Genomic DNA, 24,861 nt, shown 5'->3' with positions numbered 1-24,861 from the left:
TTCATTTCACGTCAGTGATTTCGTACTCGGACATCCCGATGGCCCTCAGATTCCAACAGGAAACTTAAACATAGTTCTACCAACACCCCAGTAACCACGGGGCAGGCCGACCAGCCAGTAAGATTCCATAGGACCTGAATACCTTCGGGCGAACGTGTAGGGAACTGAAAACATGGTATTATAACTTGTTGCCCTTCATTCCTGGATTTCCTCCTTTTCTTGGATGAACTTGAGAATTCGGCCTTGACAGTTTGGCCTAGAACAGTCTTGCTTAACATACCATGGGGTGGATCCAGCCAGGAAGTCCCTTTTAAAAATCAGTGAAAGGCCATCCTTTCCCCAGGGGACACAGGACAGACACTGTCTGGCCTGGCCCAGGGGGCTGGTATTTAAAAGCTCGACGCTATGGATCCAATGTTTGGGGGTGTTGTTTTATTCTGTTTTGACAGACATGAGATCATAACCAAAAATAAAGCTCCATTCTAACATCAGGCGTCACCTCTCCCGTGGGTGTGGTCATCTTGTAACGAAAGCACATAGAATTTCCTTGGTTTCTGACGTGGCTCAGTCAACGAGGGTGACCACGTGACCAGCAGGCTCTGGGTGACTGGGCCATGGCAGGAAATCACTCACGGGCCAGGGCTGCCGTCCACAGAGGCAGCGAACCCTCAGTAAGATCACGCCGTGCGCTCGTAGGGCCACCAACAGGGCTGGAACCAGCTGGACCCAGCTAAGCCCATCTTGCAACCCAGGAGCCACCCTGAACAGAGCCCTGAGGTTCCAGTGGGCCTCAGTTTTCTGCCTCTGTTTGTGCCTTTGCTCCTCTGCAAACTGGCAGTGTTTACAGGCATCATTTCAAAGCACAGGGGGGCCCACTGTCTTCACGGTGTCCCACTGAATGTACGCAAGTTGTAGACATGGCCAAGAAATGCAGTGTGCGCTCCCGAGAAAATCAACAAAACACCAACAAACTTCACCAAGTTATTTCCACGCAAGTCAACTGAAGTCCGATCTCCCACCCAGGAGGCGTGTAGGGGCTGGGGCTCCCTCTCAGCGGCATTGCCTGTCCCTCTTCCTGTGCATTAGCTACCACCCTAGCCCGTCGGAAATAAACGAAAGTCCAGGGAAATTGTTCAAACGCTGCCAGACTAAGATTTCCTTGGCACCTCTGACCTCAGGAGGTAACTCCTGACCTTTGGTAACACCACTTACTGGGTGACCAGGACATTGGGATAAAGACCCTCCAGCTGCAGAGCAGCTGTCCAGGTGCACCCCCTTGAACCCGGAAAGCCCAACAGTGACAGGACACCCTGGGACGAGGCTGCTGCTCAGTCCGGCTGTGTCTGAGCTGTGCCCGGGGCACTCATTGAATTCCAGGCCCCTCCCCACCTCCACCAGAGCCCACCGGGCTTCCTCTGTTCTGCAGATTAACAATGTCACAGAACATTTATTTATAGTCCTCGTCACACGTTGAAATAATTTGAAAAACCACTGCCTTAGAATAACCATCCTTGGGTGATTATCCAGCACAATGACCCTTACTTCCTTTTTTTAAATTCAGAGACATTCATATGCCAGTAGTATCAATTCTAGCATCTGTTGAAAGGAAACAAAAATTCTTCCTACTTGATCTCCTTTATAGTGTAAGAGAAAGAAGTTCCAGAAAATAAAGAAAAGTTTCCATTCTTCTCACCATTGGAGACACGGTGAACCCTCAACGAATGATTATTGAGCAGATGATTTACAACAGTGTGTTAGGTAGCCAGGGCACTTTCCCTCAGGAGCAAACAAGACGTGCACACTCTTTGAACACAGTTTCCAGCTATTTCTACTTGAGACACACACAGGATGCTGGCTAAGCACCGCCTCCACCCCCACTCCCCCGAAACGCACAAGTCTCTCTCATTTGCTCTAAGTCTTCTCAGGCTCAGGTCCAGGAATGCGGGTCTTTCAAGCAAATCCAAGGGAGTTTTCTTTCCATATGATGGAACATAAATCTTTTCTCTCTTGTTTAAGTTGACAAAAACTCAACTCACCAATATTTACAGATCAGTGAATGTTGTGCATTGTATTATTGGGAAAAGTGGAGGGCTGGACTTAGGAGTCAAGAACCAGCGAAGTTCTCAGAGCAAAGCAGGAGCACCCTGGCCAGGTAGCTCAGTGGGTTGGAACACCATCCTGTGCACCAAAAGTCTGCAGGTTCGATTCCCAGTCAGGGGACATATCTGGCTTGCAGGTTCAGTCCCCAGTTGGGGCACCTATAGGAGGCAACTGATTGCTGTTTCTCTCTCACATTGATTTCTCTCTCTCTCTCCTCCACCCCCACCTCTCTCCCTAAAATCAATAAAAACATAGCTTTGGGTAAGGACTAAAAAGAGGAGAAGAAAGCAGTGATAATGAATAGGCAAGATGATAAATATTGACCACACAGACTGAGACTAACGTTGAATTAGTTTGAGATATAATAGCGATCCCTTGTTTTGCCCAATGTTCCGAATATCCCCTCAAGAGACTTTTTGGGGAGCAGCAGCTCTGTCCTGTCACTGGGATGAATATCAAAATGGCTTCAGAGACTTTGTACTCTAAGGTCATGAGACATAACCCATCAACCAAACAAATAACCATAAAGCCCCAGTGAGAGAGTCCCTGCCTGGCTCCGTGAACATGCAGTAAACATGCACCGTGTGCCTGTGAGCACACGGGGCTGTGTGACTCTGAAGGGGGTGAGGCCCGGGCTGGGGGCAGGGTGCAGGGAGAGGGCCCAGGTGTATAGAGAAGGAGGGGCCTGAACAAGAACTTGAAGGAGAAACAGGATTTAGAGCCATTGAAACGGGCTTATGAAGAGAGTCAAGAAGGGTACGGAGAAGGAAAATGCCCAATGCATTCAGGCAAGGCAGGGAGAGAAAATAATTTCTCTTCGCTGTGCCTGCCGAGACACATGCACTTGAAAGCCGTCAGAGATGCTGGGATCGCTGACCAATTCCCTCCTGTTTCCTGATCGCAGAAAAAGGCCTTGCGGGAGAAATGGCTTCTGGACGGAGTCAGCAGTGGGAAGGAACAGGAGGAGATGAAGCAGCAGAACCAGCAAGACCAGCACCAGATCCAGCTCCTGGAACAGAGTATCCTCAGGTACGGCCGCGCCGCGCCAACCTTGATTTCAGTGTGTCCCCACATTTCGTGCACAGGAGCCACTCTCATTTCCAGGGACGCAACCAGATCCCCCATTTGGATTTCTGATAAAAATTAGGGACACACCCCAAAAGGACGCGATAGAAATTTTACTGTAAATGTCACCGACGTATAGCAACATGAGGGTTATTTTGAAAGCACATATTGGTGACTTGGCCACCACCCTCTGAGCCTGTTCCCTTGTCTACAATATGGCAGCAGCCATGCCCGACTGCCATTGTCACTAAGACAGAAAACAGACGAGGAGCTAGAAGCACCTTCCTGGCCCACGGCGGGTCGTCACAAAGCAGTCCTCCTCTGCCCCATCCCCCACTCTCCCCTTAGGGGTGACAGGTGACAGGCGCGTGCACAGGGCCCCTCTCCCAGGCCCAGTCACACCCGTGGCATTCTGGAAGAGAAGACACACGGGGCTACCTCACCTGCCACGTTTTCTCTCGTCCACTCCCCCGGTCGTGTGGTCCCAGGCGCCAACCTCACTGCCCCACGTGCATCCGTGCCCATCGGACATTGTCAGTGCAGAGGCGGCAACCTCTGCTCTCACCGAGTTTTCAACCTGCCCGGGTTTCAGATGAGGTGGCGCATGGGGACACAACTGGACGGCTGAGCCATGAGATGGGTTGTTAGTGTCATCACACGGCAGAGACCACACGGGAGAGGGAGGCAGGGGATCGTCAGAATCGTTCTCGAGCCTGCACGCGGAAGAGATGGGACTTCTCGTGGTGCAATAACAACAATTTAAAGCCTCCACGTCTTTGAAACATGGGTCACGCTCAACGCTTGGCTCACTGGGCATGTGTTCTCTTTAGTGAGGGCAGCAGGAAAGACCTGGAGGGTCAAAGTCCCCGGTAGCTGCGCTGCGACCGCACTTTGTCAAGACTCGCCACGCGGCACACACAGATCCCATGGCGCTAAAACTGACAACGCGGCAAAAAGCTCCCTTTTTCCCAGCTGACATTCATTTCATATACTCGTGCATTAAATAGCTAAAGTCACTGGCCATTCCTTCTTACGGAGATATTTTGTAAATTCACAGTTCTTAAATTACATTTTGTCATTGAAATTTTTATGTCTATAACCCTCTCAGCTGTTGGCTCAAACATAGGAAGTGCGTATGCATGGTAGATAACAAATATTTTAAAAACTACCGCAGTAAGTCAACTCGACAATTTAGAAAACTTGCTTCTTCATCAGATGACGCTCAGTAAGAGCTCCTTACCCAAGTGGCTCAGCTGGTGACGGCTTTGCTCGCTCCCCCCACGGGCCCTTAACCTCTGCATCGGTCCGGAGTCTCACTCTGGTAAACGCTCTGCTCGGCGCGGGTGCCTCCTGGCCCCACTCAGAGCCCCTCTTCCCACGGATGGAACCCTTTCTCCGCACCTGACAATAATTGTACTCAGACCCATTGCCAAGTTCGAGCTGCATCCTGAGTAACCCCAGGAAATGAGTGAGAGACCCCAGGGGTTGCTTTCAGACCTTGACAGAATACTCGGAGGAGCGTGGGAGCTTCCAGTAATAATGTTAGTGGCTTGTCTAGTGAGAGCTTCTGTACGACAGGAAAAAGGGAGAAGGCAGAGGAAGAAGAAGAGGAGAAAACGTGTTTTCTAGCCGTGGTGCCCTCCTATGTGCAGGTGTTCTTTCTATCTGTCGTCTCACTTAATCTCCCTAAACCTGGGAGGCAGGTGTCCTCACCTTCACCTTCTGCACAGAGATTAAAGCACTGGCCGGTTAGGCAGTGGCAGGTCAGAGGACAGCTCTGCTGACCCCCCTATTCGGCCTACGCCCCGACTGCACACACGGCCCCATGCCCTGAACAGGCGTGGCCACGTCTCCCAGGAAGTCCTTTCTCCAGGAGCTCCCCCCATGATCGTGATGCTCCGTGCCCCACTTTGCTGAATTACCAATGACACATCTGTTCCTCACCCAAGGCCTGGCACCTCGCTACGACTTTATTCCCGATGTTCAGGTGTCCTATTAACTCATCACAGCTCCTCTCGAATAAACACCAGATGCTGGCAATCCCCGATGTAAAGAACAGGGACAGCCATGGGTCTTTTTAGGTGGCCTCGTGCAGTGGACGAAGCCCTCGCCCTTAGGTTAAGCCACTTCACACTCCCTAGAAAGACAGCATGCTCCTCTCCATTCTACAGATGAGGAAACAGGCTCAGGGAGGTCAAGGGAAGTCATTAAGGTCACAGAGCCAGTGAAGGGGAACCTGGGCCCCCAAGCACATCAGGCCGCATGCCCTCCCGCTGCTCAGGTGAAAGAGAGCTGTAGGAGTGAGCACTCTGGGTGAAATAAGGCACCTCGTACCTCCCAAGAAACTGCTTTAAGGAACGGTCCTTCCGAGATGCACTTACAAAGACTTTGTAAAGGATTTGCATCCTTGTGCCCATAAAGGCACGCTTATCTCACTAAACATGTGCAAGGGACAGAATGTTCAGAAGCAACCAGCGAAGACAGAAAACACCTGTGCCTCATCCCTAGGAGGTAGGCTCCGTCACTGCCTGGCATTACAGAAATCTCGCTGCCTAAGCAGCTTTCCCCGACAGCCAGACCTTCTCGGATATTTCTAAAGATGCTCAGTAATCAGGCATACGTTTTTAAATGCACTCTTTCTCCGAAATAACTGCCCACGATGCTGAAGAAGCCCCGGTTGCCGGCTAAACACAGCACTGTTTCCTTGTTAGCTCCGAATGGCCCAGCCAGCCCCTTCCCTGGGCAGAGGAAGGCTCCAGAACCCTCGGTGTCCTTTATCTATCACCTGACTTGGGTGCCCACCCAGGGGTGACATTTTCCCAGTGCCAGGCCTCTCCGCTGGAGGATAAGGTTCTAATAGGAGCATCAAAATAGCAACGTGGCTGTTAACTCAGATTGTAGCGTGGCCAGACTTGGCCCGGGAAGTTTCTCTTCCTTCGACATTCATAGTTTTGTGAGTTGGACTCAGAGTCCAGCCTTTGACGCTGGGATCCCGGCTCTGCCACCAGAGAACATAAGCCCCACCACGTTCTTTCCTCCCCTCGGGCCTCGGTTTCCTTGTCGGTGACAGTGGGATGATGACGGCTATGTCATAGGACTGCTGTGAGTGACGCAGCCCCCAGAGGGCTTGACACAGGGCAGGCGTCCAAAAAAACACATTAGATGATATTCCCTCTTAGGTGTCAGAAAGGCTGCCTGCAGCTCTGTGGACACATTTTTGCCAATATTTCTCATTTCTTTGGGCTAGTACAGAAAATCTCTTTCTTTGAGTAAACTGACATTACCACCCAATGAAAATTTGGAAAGAACTAGTAGGTTTTCTTACGGCTTGAAGACTCACGTGATAATAACAGGAGTTAATTTTGACCATGCACGTGCTACAGGCCAGACGCTGGGTTAAGCACTCGGTCTCTCTCAGTTCACGGAATGCTCACAACCACCTCGGGAGGCTGATGACATTTAAAGGTGAAAAGCTGACATTTAGAAAGGCTAATTTGCCCCCAAGTCATACAGCTGAAGAAATGAAGAGCCAGGATTTAAAATCTAATCAAAAGCCTCCTCCACCATAACAATAAACTGTGGCTCAGCTACTGCGGAAAACTCTTACGGCAGTTGAATCCTGCACCTGTGACCCTTCTTTCCCAGCACGTGTGACTTCCAACCCGTGCTCTGGTTTCACTCCTGCACGCGTCACCTTGCACAGATGCTCACATGGCACTCTGGCAGCTCCCCTGGCTCACATGCGACCTTCAGGTAAAGCCTGTCTGTGTATTTATCCTCCTGCCTTTTCTTCCAGAGAGAGGCAGCATTTCTGAGCATAAGTGGGTTTTTGTGCTTTTTGCCTCTGAGTCACGTTCTTAGCTTTGGAACGATAGTAGTGGGTTGCCTGGCCCCGATTGGTACCTTGGGAGGAAATGTTCCCAGGAGGAAGACAGTTCCGCGTCAACAGTTTCAGTTTGTCCCCCAAATGAGCCCTGAGCTCCTGTGGCCCCGACCGCCGACCCAGGCGCACGTTCCGCCCCCATCTTGGTCCAGACGCCCACGTGCACAGATCGCCATGTCCAAAGGAGCTGTGCCGGCCACACCTGGGCCCTCTCTCCTCCCCAGCTGCCCTGCAGTCTCCAAACTGCCCTGCCTCGGACTCCTCTCCAGACCCTTGCTCCTTTCCCCGCTGTGTCCAAAGACCTCTGGCTTTGGTGGAACACACAGAGCACTTGACGGAAATGTCAGAGCAAAAAATGCAAAGAGGTTCATTTGCCAAGGAGAGCGATGCAGAGCCCCTGCATTTTCTTTGAGAAGGTTCTTGACTTAGGATGAAATGTTCTCTAGTAAGCGGTTTTAACATATTCCAGAGCACCCCTCTGACCCTCTGTCCTGGTTGGATGAACTTTCCTTTCAATCCAAACAGCAACCGCCTTTCACATACGGTGCTAGTGGGAAGGTGCTCATGATGCACTGATTTCCACATGCGCGTGCGTCATGAGAAGGAGGGGGACAGGCGTGAGGATGGCCCAGCCGCCCCGCTAACCTCAGAGCAGTTCCTCCACAAGCGGAGGTGGGGAGTGGGGACACTGGAAAACACAGTCCACTCTGAGGCGTATACACCACTCACCTCCTCAGCGGCTCAGAAGATGGCAGGCCGGCTTCCAGTCCGCAAAGGAGCCCAGATCACCGGCGTCGGAACAGAAAGACCAGAGGACTGTGGTGCTGGCTGTGGCTCGCACTTTACACCACCCTTGTTCCCACCCTCGTTGGACCCTACCTGCTGCCCGCCTCCACCTGTGCAGGACAGCTGTACCTTAAGGAAACATGTCTCCTCAGACACACACAGGCACCCACGCTGCGTGGAGAACACTGCTGACCTAACGTCCTGCTGACCTAACGGCCATGTCCAGCAGCACACAGTAGGGACACAGGCAGGCTGCTGTTCTGGGACAGTATGAAGGGGAAGCAAAAAGGGGGGAAAACAGGCAGAAAGGGGGGAAAATAACTCCATTTGTTTCTTCCTCTTAAAGTTGCCGTTGCCTAGAAACACTGAAGAAATTAATCCGGGCAATCATATGAGTCAAAATCACTCCAAGCATGTTTTTCACTCTCCATATTTAACTCATTGGTCTACCAGCTTTGCAATAATTCATCTGTTGTTGTTTTTAATTTCCCAGATATTCTGATTAATTTTAATGTGGGAGCTTTTTTAATTCCACAAAAGGAGCTAAGTAAACCAAATTTCCAGGAAAAAAAAGCAGAAGAAATCTATCCACCACCACCCCAAAAATGCCTAATACGATACCTAGCACATAGTAGGAATGCTACTACACAGCTTAATAAATGAATGAATGAAAAAATAGATGATGAATGGACAGACAGATGAATGCATGGATAATAGACTTGAAAACATCACCAATTTAAGGGGACCAGAATGAAGACTAGACAATGACTTGAACATTAATGAACTAAGAAGAAAAGTCCTGAAATTATTTTTCAAATAAAAAAGAATAAACCCTCAACCATCCTGAGTCAAGGGCAAAGTCACACGGCAGTGGTGTCCTGGTCAAGGAGAGACAGTTGTTGTTGACGGCACATTCCAGCTTCTCCCCACCACCGACTCTCTTGCCCATCCCCCCTTCCCCACCTCACCCATTATTTCCTGACTCCAACCTCCCAGCAGTCTCTCTCCCCTACCCGCCCATCTCATTTACATGTCAGTCCAAATAGCTTTAAATGGATACTCAGAATAAGTACCCTCGCACATAGCTATAGGCTAAAAGGTAGATTAGAATAACTTCTGAGAGTCCTCCCCAACCTCACTTCAATTCCGTAGCAACTACTCTTTATGGAGCACCTATTACGTGCTAGGCATTATTCTGAAAATAATAATCCTCTGAGGAAGTCTAATAGCCCCATGTTACACCTGAAGACGTGGACGTTGAGCCGTGAGTCACGCATCGACCTCCCCAGCTGCAGACCCTTCGCCCACGCCTCGCCGTGATTATTCCCGATTCATTTCAATGACCGTCTCTTGCGGACTGGCCCCATGTTAAGTCTTTGGTCTTCCAGAGGGGATTCGAACATCATAAACTTCTCAAAACAAGTTTTATTTGTTTCTACCACTCTTTAGATCCTTTAAGTTTTCAAAGGGTTTTACATTAATTATCTCGTTCAAAACAGTGGTAGCAACTTGAAACACAAATGTAAGACCCCTGGCAGGGATGGTGGAGACCTTTGGCGCCGTGACCTGAGTGAGGAATGAAGGAGGGACTGAACGACACAGGAAGTTGGGGGGACTTCCAGCTCAGAGACGTCCCCGCCACCCTCGCAATGGGCCTGGTCTACCCTGAGGCAGAAGTCCCTCAGTTCACGGAGACCACCCAAGGCTGACGGGTCCTTGTGGGTTCTACCCCTGTTCCTTGGTCTTCAAATAGAGGCTTGTTCTTGGTATCAAATGTGAACAATTAACAGCAGGAGCAAAGCCAAAATGAAGTGGCTAGAAAGTCGGAAACACAGTGACTGCCCTGTAATCCTGTTCGAGAAAAAAATGGGAAGGATTGGGAGGCACAAAGCCAGTACTTATGTCTCATAGAGAGACTCGATGGCTGTATACATCATTGAGTATGTTTTTTTGTTTCATTATATGATTACAAGGAGGCTATTCACTAAACGTATTTCCCCCCACGACTTATTTTTAAAAAATAATAGAGCTTCCCAAATGCAAGCACAAGAGCATCTGTAGTTAGCTTGACACGTCCTGGCTAGGACAGTGTTCCAGGGCCTGGTGGGGGAACTCAAGTTGGCCACATGGAGGACAATTGGAACTGCTAGTACACTCATTTAGCTCTTATTAAGTGTTGGGCACACACTACATGGTTCTCCACAGGCCGTCATTAAAAACCGCACACCCAGCCTCCGTCCTGCCGCAGCTCCCGAGGAGCCCGGCACGAACCAAGTCGCCACGCCAGCCTCCAGGGTGCGCGTATCCGCATCCATTTGAAAATTACCTTTGGGACTCACACAGGAAAGTGGCCGATGTCCTGCAAACCAGTGTGGTTCCTTCATATTCACTTACCGAATCTTATTCTGATTAAGGAGGTTTACTTTTCTCCTAAATCACTTTCTTCCGACATCACCTGCCTACACAACAGTTAATCATGACAGCGTCATCACCGCCAAGGTAATTACTAATGTTTTCTGCATCCGAGCTGGTGATGAGACCCATCTGTGCAAAAAGTCTGCCCATGTAACCACGAATCCTTCCACTTTCCTAAAGATCTGTTCTGCTCGCGATGGTCAGAGCAGACAGACACGCGCCTGCCTCCCCGCTGGCCCCAGGTTAGTGAGCCGCTTCTCTCCCTCACCTCCTGGAAGCCGCGGTATTGTATTGCAGTTCTACTCGCACACAGTCAGGATGAGACGCACTGGGTCTCGCTCGGGGCAAGCCCCCTGTTTGCTGTGCCCCCAGGCCCTTTGATTATTACGTAGGCTCCTGGTGGTGTGGGACCCTCTGCACTGGCAGCTTCCAGTTTCCTCATTATTACCCACACCACCTTGTGGCTACGGCTGGTGGTGAGGCAGTTCTTGTCCTTCGTGGGTGCAGAGAAGCATCCTTTGTCCTTTTTGATACACTTTTATGTCAGTCAGTGAATCAAATGTGCCTGACATGTAGTACGTGCTTCATAAACATCTGTTAAATGCCTGATGAAATTTAGGGGACCCCTGTTGGAAAAAAAAGGCCAAACAAAACAGCCTACATTCTGCTAAAGGACATACTCTCGATTTTATTGAGAAAATATAGTGTGCTATTACCTGTAACCAAATTACCTATAAAGATAAAATACATTTGCCTCAGACTCATTAGTAATAACCTACCTGCCCAGGACATGGGACCATACTCGGGTTGGGACAACCAAAGACATCAGCTACGTGTGCTGAGTGGCCCCCACTGGGATTCCAAAGCAATCGTTTAAAGGGACAGCTCTGTGACCTTTTAACCACAGCTTTCTCTCACTGCAGACTTCAGCCATTCAGTATTCACTAGCTAATGTCAACACCGCCACGTTATTTGACAGATCGTTTAGAAACACGTAAATTCCTTAACCACCAGGAGCAACGACCAGTTTATTTTTTCTATTTTTCCTGGCTGACGACCCAACATGCAAGGAACCAGTGATTAATTCTGCCAACCCACGGGAAAAAATGATGCGGAAGTTCACGAAGCCGGTCACACTCAGACTCATCCCTGGAAGGCTGCATGATCGTTAGCATGCTGCTTTTGGGTCCAGAATCGCTGTGCTTTGAATGAGGTGACAAGGGTTCACCTCTGTCACACGCAGAACAGCGCTGGCAGGGGGCCACTCAAGGGCACGCGAGTGGCAGCGTCACAGGAGATGGTTGAGAGCCCCGGTTTTGCTGTCCACTCTGTTGTTTTCTGTTCTGCTTGTTTCCCGTCGCGAAGTGATGTCCTGGCTTCGCTCCCAGGCAGCGCCCCACCACCACCTCCGCCTTCCAGCGCAGGAAGGGGAGAGAAACGGAGGACAAACTGCTGTTTTAGGGATATGACCTGGAAATTGCAGGGGTCACTTCTGCTCACGTCCCGCCGGCTAGGATGTAGCACGTGGCACCATTTAAATGCAAGGCGAGGCTGGGAAAGGTAGTCTGTGCAAGGGAGATGCAAAAAACCCGAAGACTTCTTCACTGAAAATTTCAGAACAGGAGAAATGGGATGAGGGCTTGAGTACCAGCAGGCTGTCAAACAGACTTGCGTATTCCTTCATTCATTACACGGACAACACTTACTAAATAAACACCATCCCCATACGTGTTGTAAAAATCCTGATAAGGCTGGAGCGCAGCTTTGGATTCCTGTCGAGGGCAGGACTTTCCAGGACAGGCCGTCCCTGAGGCTCTGTGAGCAACCTGCTTGTCTCACTTCACGGATATTAAAATTGGAGAGCAGATCCCCAAACGGCCCCGGTCGGTTTTCTCTTCCTCCCCAGCAGCCTAGGAAGGGCAGCGGCAGCCAGTCATTATTGACGGGAGGTTTATAGATATGACCTCATTTACCTCCTCCAGGAAACCCTCTGTGCACCCGACTGTTAGTCCCCAAAGGAGAAAACGAAAGCTTGGAGGGGTTCGATCAGTAAGCCACGTGTGTCCTTGTATGTGTTCGGGACATAAGACGCACCTAGGTTCTAGAGGAGGAAAATAGGGGGAAATTTTTTTGAAACAAAAAATGCAGTAAAATTTTAATAACATAAACAACATAATGTTTCGCTAATGTCAATGTAAACGGAACTCAACAGCAGCATTAACAACCATTATTCCTCCCAAATTTGGGGGGAGGTACGTCTTACAGTCCGAAAAACGTGGTACTTTGATACGGACTTCCTCTCTGTGTCCATGGGGTAGGGATGGAGGGGAAAGTCCTTCACACACACAAAAATCACCAAATAGAGGTAAATCACCAGCCGCTTCCTGATCTCCCAAGATTCAGTGCGGGGGAAGGGAAAAGAACTCTCTGGCCCAGAGGGAGGGTTGAGGGTCACCACTGCCCACCACTATGGGCGGAATTCAGCACCTGCTGGGGGCAAACACGTTCCGAGGGCCTGTGAGTCCCAGAGACTCCGGGTCCCCCTTTGTCAAGCTCGGGGTGTGGGTGAGGGCTGGGGGTGTCCTCTTATGTTCCATCAGCTGGTCTCAGAGCACAGCCCTGGTCTCAGCCCCTGCTGACTCAGGCGGCCCCAGAGAAGCACCACCGGGCCCTCTTTGGGTGGAGCCCTGGGTCTTAATCAGAGAGCTGGGGCTCCCGAGATGCAGTAATTCCTCCGTCCTTTCAAAGTGCACCGTGAAGCCGGTCATAAACTGCACAGCAAACACAGCACCAGCAATTACATCCAAACTGCGCTATTATAATCAAACTGCATCAGCCGGCTTTATACTTAATTCCTGAAGCTTCTTACTGGGAACGCCAGTCCTGCGTCCAAGCAAAGAAGGTCTCCCCATAAAGCGGTTCTCTCGCTTAGGAAACCCACGGCTCTTGGAAGAAGACTGTTCTGAAATGCTGATCAAAAACCAAACTGAAGCTGCCAGAGAAGAGATGGGTAGAGCCGGGACTTCGGTCCTGGTCAGACTGAATGGTCCCACCGAGCAGAGACATTCCTAGTCCAGCAAAATCCCTCTAACGAAGGTCAGGACAGAAATGCCCCTTTTGCATGCACTGAGTCCACACCTTTCCACGTGGGCGGAGCCCGGCGAGCACTTCAGTCCTCACTTTCTTTATTATGTAAAAAGTAAGAAATCCTTTCCTACGGCTGAGGGAAAAGAATGCTGTGTCTGTGTTCGTAAGGATCCATCGCTAGAAGTTTGGCTCCCACAGTGGCTAATTAGGCAGGAGTTAGGAGCTCAGGCCCGAAGGCGGAGACGTGATTTCGGGCTGCGTCTGGCCGCAGGTGCGTGGCCCCCAGGATGGGCGCCTCTCAGTGCAGCCTGCGCATCTGTCAATCAGAGCTGTTGGCAGGACTCGTGGGGCTTGTTGGCCAGCGCCTGGTACGGTGTGAACACTCCATACAGACCTCGTGTTGTTATAATTGCTAACAAGGGATGCTGCGAAACCGGACGTCGAACGCTGTTGATTGTTTTTCCTCCTGAGTTCTGCTCTGTTTGGCCCTTACGTGCAAACTCCATCCGGTGGTTTTACTCTTTGGTTAACTCCACCAAAAATTGAAAGAGATGAATGGACCCTTAGCAGCAAAAAAATGGCCGACTGAAATAACCCCTGCTTGGCACATCCAGCACTTATATTCTGTCCTTTTTTTTTCTAAGGCAAAGAAAGAAATTGCGTGTCGGAATTGGAATGGGGACATTATCTCGTGGTGACGAAGGGAGGTCATTACCAGACCAGTGCTCGAAATGAAAGCTACCTGCTTTCACCTGGGGAACTCTGGAAAATAACCCTCTATTTCCCCAGCAGATAGGCAAGGGGAAAGATTTCAATAATGGAGAGCATTACAAACCCTTTTTCATGTACTCTGCTTATCTAAATTGGCACCTGCCCCAAATCTCTCAGGCCCGTGAGAGGGACTCGCTCATGCACGGGGCCCCACCGAATAGCCCGGAGGCGGGGGGGGGGTGATATTTCTCTTTCCCACCTGGTTCTCACCCAAATGAATCAGCATTTCCAGGAACTCAATGCCCTCTCAGAAAGGTAACCCCTTCTAAAGATGAGGCGGCAGCAACTATGAAATTCAAACCCGTCGGCAGAGAGGTGAAAAGGTGAAGGTTAGAGAATCCGCCTCCCGCGACCTCCCCCCAAAGTTCCCCTGTACACAGATCTAAACCTACATTTTTAAATACACACACGCAGATGAATATGTGCCTGTGCATATGCGTGACATCCCATTACTCGTGGGCTTCTCTCCAGAGGGAAAGAGCAGCAGATCCCAGAGCATCTGCCCAGTTCCCTGGGAGGCAGGCCATAGGCCAGACCAAGCCTCCTCGGTGCCCCAGGACCAGGAAGGGGCAGGGACAGGAGGACACTGGTAGCAGCTGAGAGCCCACTATTTCTTCTTCCTTATTCAACCTGGGAAGTCGTGAGCAAGGCCCAGACTCCTAAATGTTTAACTGGCCAGGGTTCAGCTCTTGGAGTCCTGGCTTTCTGGGAAATGTTACCCATGTCTGCAGAGAAAAATACCAAGTCCCAAATGTGTATCTTCCAACCCAGACCTCTCTGAACTCCGACTCCTAGACCTGGACGTCTTCCCCACGTCACTCCTTGACTGACTCAAATTTAAAGCACGTGCCACCGACCTCCTCTCTTCTCTCCCAGATTTCTGTTCAGCCAGTTGTGGTCACAGTTGTCCAGTTATTCAGGTCACAGTCATTAGAATCACCTGTGACATCACTTTGTCTCGTACCTTGCATGTAAAGTCTATCAACAAATCCCAGCCACTGCTCTGCCTTTGAAATATTTCCAGAGTCCAGTCCCTTCTCTCCCAGCTACTGGCAAGCGCCCTGGTCAAGCTGTCTTCTTCCGGGTGAGCACCACGACCTCTGGGCTTGCACCTCCCGTCTGCCTTCAGGACAGCAGCCCATGTCTGTCCCTGCTTACATTGCAAGTCACACCCTGTCCCTTCTCTGCTCCCTGACGGCCTTATGGTGCCCAAGGCCCACCGCCATCTAGCTGCCGCCAGACGCTGACGTCACTTCACTCTGCCTGCCTCCACCTTTTGCATCATCTCCCCTCTCTCTGAAGCAACCCCCCAAACCCACCAAGGCCCCCCTCATTCCCTTCAGGTCTCTGCTGAAGTGACGCTTTGTCAGAGAGACTCTCGTGACCACATGGTGCAAGTTAGTGCCCTGTCCCCAGCCACTGTCTTTCCCCCTCGTTCTTCTTTTATAGCCCTTATTCTACTTTTTCATGGAAATAGGTTTCTTCATAGTTAAATGCATGTGTACATACATATACTCATTTGTTTATTGAATATATATTTTTATATATACGTACACACACATTTGCAGGAGCTGGCAAACTCTAGCCCAGAATCAAACCTAGCCCTGACCTGTTGTTGTACAGCCATGAGCTAAAACTGGTGTTTATGTTAGTACAGGATTATAATGCCCTTCCCGGAGAAGGCTGCATTATCCCGTCCCCCCACCAGGAGGGAAACGCCTCGTTCTCTGTAGTGTCCCCCACACCTGGACAGTGCCTGGTACAGAGGTGATGCTGTGTATTTGTGAATGAACGAGGGAATCAGTGAATGAAGACAACGAGGCTTAGCAAGCTCTGGTGACGTGTCTGGGGTCCCCCAGGAAAGTGGCAATGAACTAAGATTCAGACCCAGGGTCACCTGCTTCTGCAGCTGGAGCCTGAGGTGCAGGAGATGTTGCAGCAACAACTTGAACTTCCTTGCGTTTCACCCGAAGGTGCTGCAGGACAGGGTCTTTGACACACATGGAGAGAGACACAGGGTGTTGCAAAAAACCTTCGACACTGACACCAACCATATTGCACGTGCTTTCACATTCATCATCTCTTCTCAGCTTCACCAATAAAGCGAGGCAGGTACTGTATTCTCACTGTACACACTGTGAAACCGAGAGTCGGGGAGGTTCCGGGAATCGCCTCTCACAAATAATCAGTGGCAGAAACAGAATAATCTGGATTTGTCACTTAGGGCATAGAACTTTCCACTCCACCAGCCAACACATGTTCCCACAGCAATGTTGATGCATTGCCATGGATACGAGGGATTTTAATAGAACGGCGGTCACACCTCGGCACCTCCTCAGAAGCCAGAGGTGCCGCTTGTTATTTGCAGGAGGCAAACCTCCTCCCCTGCAAACAGGCACCTGCCAGTGACCAGAGGCGGCCGCAGTCAGAACTTTGACACCGGAGCAATGGGTGGGAGAATCGTCGAGAATGCAAACCCGGGGACGTGGGCGGTATGACAATCACGCAGGGCCTTCCCGCGGCCAGGTCCATGACGGTCTCGAAGAAGGAAGCCGAGACAACCGACAAACACCTCCGCCGACGCTCTCCACCGCAGCTGTCATCTCCAGGCCCAGCTGCCGCTTCTCGTGGGCCATCCCCGCAGGCAGCTGACTTGAGAGCTTCAGAGCATTTGGCTGAGAAACGACGAGCGTGTCCCAGCTGCCAGGCGCTGTCCCGGCTGTCTGTAGATGTCTGTAGGCTGTCTGCCGGTGTCTGTAGGTGTTTACACAGGACGCCTATGGCGATGCCACACCCGGCAGTGAACTTGAATCTGACATGCAGCTGTACACGGGTCAGGAGAGCCACTTGGGTTGTTCGCAGCGGTCCCATTTCAGACGTCTCTGTCTCAGTGTCCCTTATGCTTCGTCAGGTCATATGCGCCATTTTTTCCCAGCATTTACATTTTATCAACGGCAGCAGCTGAGGCCACTGTCCTAGGTTTTGTCCACTTTTCCTCTCTTCACCCCACTCACTGTCACATGGCACAACCCGTAGGACACCATGAATTTAAAACTAAGTGTCGTTCTCAGTGTGACGACATGCAGGGTCTTTAAGTGTTAAATAGCTATGATTATTAAATCAAGTTTAATAACTCTGATGTTTTAAAGTGTTGATTGGCTAGGAAAAATTATTATCATGATTTTCCCCAATGACTCACACGGAGACTTGGGTAAGGAACGTCAGTGAACTACAGGTGCGCCGTTCCTGTGGGTTCAACTTTAAACATAAGTCTCTTTATGAAAGAACTTTCTGTATTTCCTTCGGAATAAACAGTAGTAACCACAATGAAGAAATGGGGCAAGGGTCAAACACTTTACCCAAGAATTCTTTTTATCCAAAAAAATATTTGTAACTTGAATCGAAAATTGTTCAATGAAAGTCAGGCACTAGGTTCCTTCTAGGTACTCAGTGTGGTGTCCGGTGTGATGCTGTGTTCCCAGAGGGTACAGAGATCCTTCCATGCAATATGCCAAGGAACGTTTAGATAAAGGGAAGACGTATTTGAGAACCCTGCCTTGGCATTGTCTGAAGCGATAAAAAGTGCATCTTTCCATTGTCAGACTTGAGGGAGAGATCCAGGATCTGGAAAAGGCTGAACTGCAAATCTCAGCTAACGAGGAGGCGATTTTAAAGAAACTGAAATCAGTTGAGAGGACGACAGAGGACATAATAAGGGTGAGCATCAACCAATCTCAGACTCGTGACTTCCGCTCGAAGTACATAACTCTTTGCACAGTATATGACTCTTCAAAGTAGAACCACATTTAGAATTCATTTTTCAACTGTATTGACATAAAGAATTCTTTTTTCTTATAGTCCGTGAAGGTGGAGAAGGAAGAAACGACCAGAGGTATGTTTTTGAGCATTCTAGTCTATGTCTGATGATGCTATCTTTTGATTAGCCACTGAAATGTTTCCATTGTTCTAAATCCATCCTGGATGTACTCTGAATTAATGTTAATTTTACAGAGTCGATTGAAGACATCTATGCTAACATCCCCGACCTTCCAAAATCCTATGTACCTTCCAGATTGAGGAAGGAAAGAAATGATGGAACAGAAGATGATGAACAAGATAGGAAAGGTATGTGAGTGATCCGTCTCCAAAGGCAGGGTCTCAAATTCAGACTTTACCGTGACCAGTATCAGCAACTTGCTATGACATCCTGAGCTTCCCGGGTAAGCAGGGGTCCAGTTTGCGAACTTCCTGGAGGTGTGTGAGCCACCAGCAGAGTTAGGGATGAGCCCCGTGCAGTGAAAACTTAGAGGAACTCTCTCCTCCTTGGTTTCACCAGGCTGCTGGGCGACCTGCGCAGCAAGGAGGCAACTTAATGACACACGCACCCGGTGCTAGGCCTTTACCGGTGGTGAGGCACACACCTCCCTAAACAGAGGGGAGCCCTGACTCCTCCCGCTGAGTCATGTAAAAGAGTGGAAATCTGTCTCGTCGGGTTTATTCATGACAAAGAGCGTATCTTTGGGTCTGCAGTGAAACCGTCCGCTTCTCTTCCTCAGTCCTCCCCATTTCCCACTGATTTCATGCATCCTGACCTGAAAACCCATGTCATTACAGTACTGGTCACTATGTAGTTAAGGAATAGAATCAGAAATTAAAACCTAGACATCCCCCATGAAAACCATCAAAGGGGAACTTAACATAAAAAAAATAGCCCTGGCTGGTGTGGTTTAGTGAATGAGCACCAGCCTGAAAACCAAAGGGTCACCAGTTTGATTCCCAGTCAGGGCACATGCCTGGGTTGCTGGCCAGGTCCCCAGTAGGGGGCACCCAAGAGGCAACCACATATTGATGTTTCTCTCCCTCTTTCTCCCTCCTTCCCCTCTCTCTAAAAATAAATAAATAACATCTTTAAAAAACATTGAAAAAATAAACCCCATGAAAACAGGCTAGTTTACAAGAGTAAAAGTTAACTGAACTCAAAGATCAAATTTGTCTCTCGACAGCTTTGTACGCCATGGAAATCAAAGTCAAAAAGGACCTGAAGACCGGAGAAAGCACGGTCCTGTCGTCCATACCCCTCCCGTCCGAGGACTTCCGAGGGGCAGGCGTCAAAGTCTATGATGACGGGCAGAAGTCGGTGTACGCAGTGAGCGCCAGTCCCCAGGCCGAGGTCAACGGCACCGACGGCCTGGCCCCTGTGGAGGTGGAGGAGCTCTTGAGACAGGCCTCGGAGAGGAACTCCAAATGCCCGACCGAGTACCACGAGCCCGTCTACGCCAACCCGTTTTGCAGGCCTGCGACCCCGCAGCGAGGGCAGGCGAGCCCTGGACGAAACTTGCAAGACAGGATCAAGACTAAAGCGGACGCACTGGTAAACGAGAGGGCCGTGTCCCCACACCACGTGGACAACGGGCTTTCCGAGGACAGAGGCCACTGCTGGAATCACGTCAGTCCCACCCGGCCAATCCCTCACCCCCGATCGATGTCTCAGCGAGGCCAGGAGACGCCCCACTCTCTCCAGAAGAGGCTGGCGACAACTTGGGAAGAGTCAGATGGGATGCAGGACAAGAACACACCCTCTCCGACGGCGAGGCTGAGTCCCAGGGAGGCGCTGGTTGGGGGGTCAGAACACCAGGGCCCCTCGCCAGCTTGCCAGGGGTATGAGGAAGACGTCAGATACAATATCGTTCATTCCCTGCCTCCGGACATGGATGGGGCAGAGCCCGTGACGATGATTTTCATGGGGTACCAGCAGGCAGAAGATGATGAAGAAGAAAAGAGGCTTCTGACGGGGTACGACGGGATCATCCACGCGGAGCTGGTTGTGATTGATGAGGAGGAGGAGGAGGCGGAGGAAAAGAAACCATCCTCCCGCCCCTCCACCCCCCACAGCCGGGGCAACCAGCTCACCAAACCAACACCGCTTCCTAGAAAGAGAGCAGACGTCAACCACCGTGAGAACACGCACCATCCACCTCCCCACAAAAACTCCATTTCCCTGCAAGAGCAAGAAGAAAGCTTGGGCAGCCCTGCCCGCCGGTCTCTGCAGGCCGTCCAGGGTGCTGGGGATGGAACGGAGGACCCGTCCCTGACAGGTAATAAAAACGACAAGGCTTGCCGCTGCTGTCTAGTCATGTGACCGTCTTGCCTTTGGGTTGTCGACCAACCCTCCTGCTTTCAGCGTTTCTGACCGCCCCGTAGACTAATGCACACACTGAGATTTATCATTAAGGCTAGTTTTATTGCCACCATGAGTGGTTCAGTCAATTCAAACCATAAGGAAAAATTACTTTTTTAATTGTTGCCTTATTTGGAGATTGCATTGACTGACATTGGTAACATGACATTTGTCTTCTAACATGGTGACATGCTGTGTCTGAAAGTATGTGGATCACTCATAAGTTGGATCGTAAGGATCGTATCTTTTCCCTCCAGAACTGGGTGCCCGCCTCTCTGGGACCTAAACTTCCTACACACGCTAACAAATTGCCTTACTTTTGCAAGAAAGAACAAGACACAAACCTTATTTTTGGTGTAATATTTTATTACTCGGCTATATCTTGTTTTTCTCTACTTGCATAGTTTTATTATTTCCTTTATTTTTCTATATTTTACAATAGAGTGTCAATTTACCTATCAAACACTATCTATAACATTTTATTTTGCATAGTCTTCCTGAACCCAGCAAATTTCTATTTTCTATTTTCTATATATTGGTGTTTCTCATTCTCTATAACGTTTTATAGCGATCTGTCTTTCTTAGCACTGAATGGAAAATAACACTTTTTTTCTACAAAAGTGATTATCCTTCCATTTTGGATTCCTTGTTAGTACCGGAATAGTATATTCCTGTACACTATTTAGTCTTATTTAGATAAGACTCCGACCTATCAGCTGAAATAGGTGTACTTTTAAGACATAGTCGCACTACCCAGACATCCAGGCAATACGAAAGGGACAGTCATTTTAAACGTCTCTAACAGAGGAATTGTCACGGAAAAGCAATAACTTGCATCCCGGCTGGTCGAGCAAGCAGAACTTGCTTGCACACAGAAGTTTGCTGCTCCTGTACCGCCGGGAGGGTGCCCCCTCTGCACCCGCGAAACCGGGTCTCTTTTTGCTGAAATTACAATACAATGGGTCCGTTCCCATCTTTTGCGCAGTTAAATTAGGCTTACCGACTGTGAACTTAATTTTCGGAAAAATTTCTAGCCTCTGGGTAAGCGGACACTTATGTCACCTTCCAACACCGAGCTGAGTAGTGTGTCCCCTACAAGAAACCTGCTAAGACTAAATGTCCCCTTCTGCTTTGAGAATGAGCTTTGTTTGCTGAGCAAACGTCACGCCTTAAATTCAGGAGACTTCGGGGAGCACACTGTGTGAGGTTGAGAGCGGTGACTGTACCCCACCCTGAAACCTCCGGATCGTGGACGTGGGCGGCAGCCCCTCCCGAACACCCTGGTCCCCTCACCCCCGCCGGGTCAACACGCTGACCTCACAGAAAAAGGCAGGAAGTGAGTCACGTTTCCAGAAAACACTAATTATGCCACAGAATGGAAATAATGAAAACAGGAAGACGTCTTCCAGACGAAGTAACAATACAAGGTCTGTGCTACCAACACAAGGCGTCTCATAAACAGAAAACTCCAGATTCCTTCCAGTGCTCCTGACGTCGTTCTGTGTTGCTGTTCTCTAGGTCCGTGCGTGGATTACAGAGCTGACAGGTTTGCAGTGGGTTGAGAAAGCGCATCCTGTTGGCACATGCCCTTGGGGGGACACCCGTAGATGAGAACATACAGCCACCTATGCACCCCGATTTCACAAGCACCAAGTAGAGTAAGCTTCTCCCCACAAGCCCCCCAAAATGCTATTGTTAGTACTTAAACATCCACCACTTCAGTCAATTCCTTTACTTATAGAATAGGTCCCCTGCTGAATCTAAATACTTCCGGAAGGTGTAATCGTTCAGAACTGGTTTCCTCTGGGGGTAAATGTTGTTATGGAAGCTGCAGCTAACGGCAGCTCTTAACTTGGCAAAGAGCGTGGAAGAGGAAGAAAAATGGAACAGGTGGAGGCTCGAGAACCCATCGGCAATATTTTTCAGTCCAAACTTTGAATAGGATGGGCCACGACAAGAACATCGAGGCAAAGCTGTGCCTACCTGCTAATGGAAACACAAAGAGTCGTGATCCAGGGCACAGTTCAGTGCCAGGCACTCCCCACCGTGAGCGGCCCCGGCAAGCTTTTCCTGGGACTTCTGGACTACCCACCCCGCCCCCAACTAGACGGCTGGCCCCTCCGGCCCCCTCACCCACTTATTCTGGGACTTCTCCAGCTCTGTTCTCCCTTCTTCGAGACAGCAGTGACGTGTCAGGAGGAAAAGGCAGGGACCCCCAGCTCCAGGGGGGTTCACAGGCTGTTGGTGCCAATATTGCCAACCTTGGCAGCCCAAGGAGCCGGGAGATGCTGAGGGGGAGGGGGCACGCCTTCCTCCTCCGAGTTCCAGCAGCCGGACCAGGACTCTGACTGCTGTGGGGAGGGCGGGTAGAGAGCAGAGAAGGGCGGGAAGGAGAAGCACAAGGGAGGACCCACGGCCCAGGTTTGCAGGTGGGCCCCGCAGAGCCTCCCGGTTGCTCCGGCCCCAAGCCTGTACTTGACACTCACACCACCGATTTCCGCAGGCACCGGGAGAGGAAACGGCATGCTCTGAGGACCTAGAGTTCACTGTCCCCCTGAAGAAAGGGGACAGTGAGAGTGGGGGCTGGGTTGCCCCACTCCCAAGAAGGCACCTGTCCAAGATGCCCGTGAAGAATATCACTGGATGTCACGCTGTGTTTGCGCTGTTTTTTTTTTTTTTTTGCATCTTTATAGAAATAGGTTCCTTCTAGTGCTCCGCCTGCTTCTGCCTCCAGTTAACTGTTTTTCTGTGCTACTAAAGCAACACTCATATCGTGAGGAAGGAGCCTTTGAGGAGGAACTTTAAAAGGAAGCTCGCCCCTGCTCTCTTTCTTGCTAAGGGCAGGAGAGAGGTGCGTGCGGTCCAAGAGTCTGCCTCGGTCCCCTCCCACTGTGGACGAACGGGGTGCTCGGTGGTCTGCACCCACACCCACCAACGACAGAGAACACGCTCCCAGTCTGATCCTAAACTCAAGGGGCATGCTTGACCCTGTCTGCCAGAAGTGACCATGCCCCTTCAAGTCCCAAAGGGAATATGACTTTTCTTTTTCATTCAGATGAAAACATCACACGCCAGTAGAGAGACAAGAAAAATGACCACACTCCCCTTCCAGTACTGGGCCCCTATCCCTTGTCCTGTTCCTGAACAACAGCTTCTTGGAGATCCAGTCATTTCATTTGTTAACAGATCATGGATAGCACGGGGCCGAGAAATGAGAGAACTCCCCTTCCCTTGTTCTTCTCAAGAAACAGACCTTTGCAGTCGGTGGAACAGGACTTAACGATCAGTGGCCTCACAAGCCTGTCAGCTGCCTGGACCATGATGGAGGCGCCTACACTCGGAAGCCCTGACTAGCGATGGCAGAACATGAGAATGTCACAAGTCCCAAACCAACGTTTTTTTTAAATCGGTTTCTACAGCCAGTATATCCTTAGTGGTAGAAGATGCTCAAAAATACAGATTCGCTATTTGAAAACACTTCTATCTCGACAAAGACATTCTATAAGCACTCCAATTACTGGTTCACATGGTTTCACCATATAAACTTTTGTTTCTCTTTCTCTATCCAAGGAGGGAGCCCCCAGTTTGAGGAGTTAAAAGATAATCTAACCGTGAACTTGAGTCTGTGTCGGTGCCTGTTTGTGGCTCAGAAACAGGTGCCCCACACGGTCGTGGGCCGGAACGGAATTTCTCTACGGCTCATAGGGAAGTTGTGCACCAACACTAAATTTACTCAGTTCGTACCATGTTCGCGCTACTAATTTTTCTAATCTTTATGGAACTAGGTCCCTTCTAGTTCTGAACTTGCCTCTGCCCTAAGTTAATCATAGCTCATTATTTCTCCTGTCTCTTTGTGCTACTAAACTGATGGTCGCATTGCTGGGGAAGCTCATCCGAGGTACGTTCCAAACTTTCCTGCCTTCCATGAAATGGCCATTTAGAGTGGACATTAAGGCTTTTTTATAACTATTTTTTTTCTTTTTTCTTTCGCAGCTTTAAGAATGAGAATGGCAAAGCTGGGGAAAAAAGTTATCTGAGAGGTGTCCCATCTACGTAAACATTCTCTGGAGAAGAAACTAAGAAATGTTTGCAACTTTCTCTGCTGGATATTTTCTTTCTTTCTTTCTTTCTTTCTTTTTTTTTTTTTTTTGAGATCCAAAAAAGTATACCCATATTAAGCCATGTGAATAAGCAGTAGTTATTATTTGTGGGGAAAAAATTGCAAAAAAAAAGTGGGGAGCACCAACACTTCACTTTTCCGGTGACTTGACGTGATTCAGTGCGGGAACCAGTGTATTTTTACTGTATTGATACCAAAGGATTTCTACCAAGAGCTTGTTAAATTTAAGAATAAAGTTATTTAAAATAGCCTGACTGCGGTGTAGTCACTGAAACCGCACTTCCGCTGACTCAGGCGGGAGGTCCCAGAAGCCGCTGCCCCTCATCACAGAAATGCCCACGTTCAACGCTGACACACAAGCACACCCTCCCAGACCAGCAAGGCTTTGAGACGGGCACACCCTTCCACCACGGGCCAACTCAGTGGATCTGGTGGCAATTCGATTCTGCGCACATC

At 49.8% G+C, this 24,861-nt stretch overlaps 1 protein-coding gene across 1 annotated transcript in view; it reads left to right on the top strand.

Moving 5' to 3' along the window:
- The window catches only part of PALMD (palmdelphin), a 45,259-nt gene extending 20,606 nt beyond the window's left edge, over positions 1-24,653 (top strand). The window contains exons 3-8 of the mRNA XM_037152938.2: positions 3,005-3,129; positions 17,710-17,824; positions 17,966-17,999; positions 18,119-18,232; positions 19,111-20,202; positions 24,279-24,653. Of these exons, the coding sequence (XP_037008833.2) occupies positions 3,005-3,129; positions 17,710-17,824; positions 17,966-17,999; positions 18,119-18,232; positions 19,111-20,202; positions 24,279-24,322 (1,524 nt within the window). The 3' untranslated portion in view covers positions 24,323-24,653. The remainder of the gene's footprint in view (positions 1-3,004; positions 3,130-17,709; positions 17,825-17,965; positions 18,000-18,118; positions 18,233-19,110; positions 20,203-24,278) is intronic.
- Positions 24,654-24,861: the final 208 nt, after the last annotated feature.

The sequence above is a fragment of the Artibeus jamaicensis genome, unplaced genomic scaffold, assembly GCF_021234435.1.
Source record: "Artibeus jamaicensis isolate MK-2021 breed Jamaican fruit bat unplaced genomic scaffold, CSHL_Jam_final scaffold_1689, whole genome shotgun sequence".
In the NCBI taxonomy this organism is placed as follows: domain Eukaryota; kingdom Metazoa; phylum Chordata; class Mammalia; order Chiroptera; family Phyllostomidae; genus Artibeus; species Artibeus jamaicensis.
This window is presented reverse-complemented; position numbering and strand designations above follow the sequence as displayed.